General features: G+C 34.3%; 1 protein-coding gene across 1 annotated transcript in view; it reads right to left on the bottom strand.

The window, feature by feature from the left end:
• Positions 1–840: 840 nt before the first annotated feature.
• Positions 841–6,162, bottom strand: part of BMP6 (bone morphogenetic protein 6) — a 1,112,490-nt gene continuing 1,107,168 nt past the window's right edge. Inside the window, exon 7 of the mRNA XM_044065417.1 lies at positions 841–5,996. Coding sequence (XP_043921352.1) covers positions 5,847–5,996 — 150 coding nt within the window. The 3' untranslated portion in view covers positions 841–5,846. The remainder of the gene's footprint in view (positions 5,997–6,162) is intronic.

Here is a 6,162-nt window from a genome sequence, read left to right as displayed (position 1 = left end):
TGACTTGTTTATAAAGGGGTTTACATGTGTCTGTAGCGCCAATTTAGGTGAATTGATTATTAATTTTAAACTTTGTTAGGAAATTAAAACTTGTCTCTTGTTTTCATCTAACAAAAATAGTGATTTTTACACATAATGATTGGAATTCATATGAAGCATACCATACATTTTCCCTTATACCCTATGTTAGCTTTATTTGAAATAAATATGTATTCAAGACTTTAGGCAATTTTTTGCAGCACTGAATAAGTCCTATTTTTACAACTTGAACGATGAGGCAAAGTTATTGAAGGGACTTTCTACAAATAATATTAGGGTTATGAAATCAGATAAAGGAGGGGGAATAGGTATTATGAATGCTATTGACTCTTCTGGTCGAAAGTTTCATGTGCTTAACAATGCTAATCATTATATTAAAATATCCAAGAATGAGATTAATATTGCTTATTCTAAAACTGATTTTTTTTTTTTAGACTTATTTAGTCAAAGGGTGACTGACAGTAATTTTAAAAAGTTTTTGTATGTACAGTACCGTATTGTTACTGGTTTATGTGGTATCCCCAAAATCCATAAGAATATTGGCAAAACCCCATTTGGTCCCATCATAGCTACTAGTGAATCTAAAACACACCCATTACCTCTATGCATTGATAGAAACCTTTTAGGTTAAAACATCCTTACAGTCTCAAGGATTCTTGGGACTTTCTAGGTCAAATCAGAATTTTTTAATCTTGCTTGGTATTTAGTCACCGTTGATGTAGACTTTTTTTCATGTAGTCCCCATGATGTAGGTTTAGACTGGTTTAATGAGGTTTTTTGCACTTGTGAATTTTTGTCAAACAAAGAAATTAATCTTGTATCCTTCGTGGAAGCTATCTTGAATAACAATTTTATTTATTTTGAGGGGTGAGTACTTCAGGCAGATTAGAGGAATGGCCAAGTGCCCCTCTCTTTGTAGACTTGGTAATATGGGTTTGGTAAAAGAAATATACACTTAATCCTAATTTCCCAACACATTGTAACAGTGTTACACTTCCTGGATGAATTTGGAAGCGTAGTTGAGTCCAGCTGCTAATTTTGTTATATATATTAATTCCATTACAGTGTTTTTAAAATTCACCCATCAATTTTCCAATACTGAGAATAATTGGAATGTTTTTAGCAAGGGACTATCCGTTATACGTGCTCACTAGTATAAAAGATGAGATTATACAGAATAGACAAGGTAGATTTAAACCTATCTTAGGGACAGGTTTAATTTATAATTACAGCAATGAAGCTGGCAAAGAAATGACACAGGATTATGAAAATAGCCTATGCATTAAGTGTAACAAGGATAGTCACCATATTATGTAAAAGTCCTTAGTATGTAATAATTAGAATATTTCCCATGATAATTTTTTGAGAGGAAAACTTGGTACTAGATCGTGTTACTTTTTCAAGGTACGCTAATTTTAAAGAAAAATAAAATAAAGGTAATCATCTTTGTACCAATTACTAAGAAATTAACAAATCTGAGACATATGGGCAAAATAATATAGGAAGTGAACTGTTTTTATCTACTATCAAACGTAAATTTACTTTCACTTCAGTAAAGGGGTAGTGTATTTAGCTTTCTGTGATTGTTATTGTTTCTATGTTGGTAAAACTGAATTCAAATTAAGGACAAGAATCAAAGAACATTACTACTACTAAGATACAATGCCCTTGTTTAAGCACAAGTTAGAATGTGCCACTGGTAATGCATTCTTTTTCACAGTTTTGTAGCAGGTTATACAAAACTCAAGAGTGGTCCCTGGGAACATGCCCTCAAGTACAGTGAATTGTAGCAGCTAAAACGTAATGCAAATGAACATCTAGCTTTAAATAACTGTTTCTTTAAAGAGCATTTTAAAATAGCATGCTGCTAAGCGTGATTTTAAATAGTCAGGTTTTGTCATGCATTTATTAATTTCTTTTATATATTCATCTTGAATTTTGGAAGATTTTTAAACATACATTTTCATAGACTTATATAGAGTTAAAGCAATTCTAATACAGATTTATTTATTAAATGTTTAATAGGTGTTAATGTTGAAAGTGGATGGATTTAATCACATGATTTCATTTCATTTTATATTTAAATGCGTTATGTACACTATTTTTCAGTTCTGATTAAGTCCTACAGGATGAAAATGCTTAACTGTCTTTATTAAACTACTTGTAATCCATTGTTTGGCTTGTGTGGTGTGGAATTGCCGGTCAGCCTATATATGGTTTGTGTTCATCTGGCTAAATTGCTCTGTTCTCATTGGTTTTAGATTTATTGATTATCCCTGAAATAGTTTTGACATTTTGCAGTGAAGTTTTTAACACCAAATCTGGCTGTTCGATTAGAATCTCTGTTTAGTACTTATAGGTTCACCAGTAGCAAATTACTGTGCTGTCAGGCCAATTCCTGGGTACTGTTCATTTCAAGTTACTAACATTTCAAATGCTGGAAAACATTGCTTTCTGAGAGTGATGCATAGTCCTTTTGATTGTTACAAGAAGCAAAATGATATGATTGTATTTATTGTATATTCACCCCCCTGTGAGAAAAAGTAAAAGTGTGTACTTGTCTTGTGAATTGAATGTAGGGACACTTGCATTACAGTTGCTGTGAAATTTTTAACATAGTAACAGCTTGAAAGCTGAAAAATGTATTCTCTTGCCTGGTTTTCAAAAGTACAACAAATACTAGAAGTTGCATCAGTCCAATGTCCGCGGTTGTTAAGTTATGTAAAGTGGGCAGGAAACAAACTTGTCAACTGGCTGATAAATTCTATTCATTGATTCCATAGGCAATCACTTGCAACGCACTTTGCGTGTTCAATGATTCCTTTTCTGTTTCTTTTTTCTTCCCAATTGTGCAACAGTGGAGTTAGTGTATTTTAGTAAGGTGTGTGTGGGTGGATGGCCCATGCTATACTTTTATTGGGAGTTTTGTTCATTTGAAGCTTTGACAGGATTATTTCATCTTCCTGAAACTGTAGGGTACCTTCCACACTGTAAAATATAGTGGAACTGTCCACAGTACTGCAATTCACCTTGTTCTACGACATATACCCTGGTCCCCCAGTGAGCCACATCATTGACCATTTAAGTGATCATGTAGCTACCCTACTTACCAAAATAATGATAGCTATTTTCTGTATAAACTCCAAACTCATTTTACCTTTTGTGAAGTTTTGATTCTGAAGAAAATGAAACAAATGGACTGTAGTACTGTGCTTTGACTTGTTGCTATCAAACTCTTTTGTACAGTGCCCTCCAACAATCTCTATGAAGAGTTGTTTGACAGTGATGATATTTAGTACTCCTTCCTTCCTTTTCATGCAGCCTGCCACCATAAAGATAGCCACTCTGTGTATACTTAAAGTATGATTATGAAGAAAGTAAGAGCCATAATGGCCACAGTAAAGTAATTTAGCTGTTTGCTCGCAGCCAAATTCACTGCACTCCCATGACCAGCCGCATCTGTATACCCACATCAGAAGAGGCTACAACCTCCAGAATGTGGATGGTTATGATGTGGCTATTTGCAAAAGCTAAACTGAGGAGTACAAAAAAGTTTGTAGGCATTGTTTTCCTAATGTGTGACATTGGTCAAATATTGCTGTAGTTTTTATCTTCTTCATATAACTGACCAGGCTGATGTAGGATTAATTATTGTATAAGTGCTACAACTGCAGGAGAACTGATCCATGTAAGGCATCAGAATATTAAAGTTTAAAAAATAGTAATCCAGTTACTAGCAGTAATGGTGGGGCTACAGAAAATTGCTTAGTCCATTCTGAATGAGAGTCGATGCTGCAGTACTGTATTGATGGCAAATCCAATTGTTTTAGCTTTTATAAAAGTTAGCCATGTGATGTTTTAACATTGCATGCTGAAATATTTTATATAGGCTATAACTGCGAGATTACTTGATGTATGTTAATCTTCAAAAAAGTTTAGCGTTTAAAAAAAATGGTCCTTGCTATGTGCAGTTAAGATTTCCAAGAACCATGGACAATTAACAAAAATATGCAGCTCATTATAATGTCACATGTCATGTTTTAATTCTGTTAAGCAGCACAGAGGGGAAATAAGTTCCCAAACCATATGCATTTTTCTTAGCTGCTGACCTCACACAGACAGTAGACTGGCTATTTAAAATTGTGGGCTGTAACTAAGGGGTGAAACTACAAATTTCCTTCTGTCAAGGGTACTTCATATAAATGGGTCTGCCAGACAATGTACAACTGTAATTGTAGGTGGGTCTTATTTTTTTGCACACAGAAGTGAATATTTTCTGGTCATTTTCCTGCACTGGAGTAATACAGGGAGGCTCATCAGTGTAAAAACGTGAGGGTGGAGTTTTCCTGTAAGTTCTTATGGACAGAAAAGCCATAGGTTTGTCTGTTGTCCTGTTAATGTCACAAGGAGCTCTCTACAGAGCTTATTTAGACGGCCACAGTAGTGTGGTTAGAAATATCTGAATGCGTGTAGTATTTCCATTTCATCTTATTGTCAGCTTGCTGAAGCTGTCACATATCACATAGCAATAGATCTCTCTACAGTTGTTGGAAGTGTGTATATCACTTGAGTAGTAGTTTTAAATCAACTGACAGTCTTCTGCAACATATTTTGTGATGTTTTTATATTTTCCATTAAGGCGTTCAAGTGCTAGACAGGCAAAGTGCCATTAAAAACTATTAATAAAATCTTTCTGGGTAACACAAGGTATGGTTATAGTTGACCCTTTTTACTTTGACTTCACTGAATGTTTGCATTGTACTAAAAATGTTGCTTCAGGACTTTGTATAAAAATATGTGTTTATATGACATTCTCTACAGATTTATAAAATAAATTTTTTCAGAAAAGTACTGAAGTGTTTAATTTATAAACAAGGTGAGACAAAATGATAGTTAATGTAATAAATTATGTTTAGTAAATGCATCCAAGTGTTTACAGGAAAAAGCGAGGAGACAACCATCAATTCTGTACTTAAAGATAAACAGTCACATACAAAGGTATTTCTCTTATTCAACATTGTTTTGTAATACAGATAAAACACTGATTTTCTGTTAAGAGTAGAAACAAGTATATTAACATTTCCTTTTTAGCTTTTGTGTACATTCTGTTTTCATTTCTCGTGTCCAAATGATCTGTATAAAGACCATGTTAGCACTTTTGTAACATTAATGTTCTTCAAAAGAGTGCTTAAACAGACTGATGGAAGGTTTACTGAAGGAAAAAATGCTAGCTGCCTGAAGAGCTTCATCTAGATGGATGCTGGAGTTTGTATGGTGATGGGGGAAGGAGAGAAGTCCAACAATAAATGCACAAGCTTCAATAAAGACTGATCTTCATGTAGTACTGCCTGATGCTGTGGAGAAAAGTAGGATGCATGAAATAAAGTCCTCTACTGCAACCCTGTGAGAACATGATCCCTCCACAAAACGCATAGAAAAAAAACATATGGGTATAATGCTATGCTTCATATGTACTTTGGTACCAAAACAAGCTTTAGATAAGAAATCAACTTGCAACGTTCCACAGACTGTTATTTTCAGCATTACACAATAGCAGTACATTTAAAATGTCTTCTCAATGTGTCACACTAGACACCCTTTTCACTTAAGGGGGTAAAATGCCATTCATATTGTTGCGTGCACTTCCACTTCATTGGATGAATACAGAAGATTGCAGGCTTTTGACTGAGGCTTTAGAAAGGCACGAAGTACAAGTACATCTCCTTGCCAGTACAATGACACAATGTTATCGACAAACTTGACTTTTTCTTAAATGCCTGCTGTTCTAGAAGTACTCCTTTTTCTAGTCAATGACATCCACAAGCTCGGACTACCATATTTTTGTGTTTTCTTAAAATAACATTGGCGTTGTCATCAAAGTAGAGAACTGAAATGGCATTTAGCTTGGTAGGTGCACAGAATGGCTTGGGTACATTTTCTGGATTCATTAGGTGAACCTGTTTTAAGGTATAAAGGGAAAATTACTGAAACTCATCCTCTCTTACATCAACATCCTCATCATCAAAAAAAATACAGTTGGCAGACATAATCTTTAGTGTTTAGTGTTCTGCTCTTTATAGCCTGTTTAAGATGTTTTATTGCCCTGTTTATTGATTTATGAGG

Source organism: Protopterus annectens, chromosome 3.part0 (assembly GCF_019279795.1).
Source record: "Protopterus annectens isolate FY-2018-M chromosome 3.part0, PAN1.0, whole genome shotgun sequence".
NCBI classification, from domain to species: Eukaryota; Metazoa; Chordata; order Ceratodontiformes; family Protopteridae; genus Protopterus; species Protopterus annectens.
Note: the sequence above shows the minus strand (reverse complement) of the source record. Positions and strands in the feature narration are given on the sequence as shown.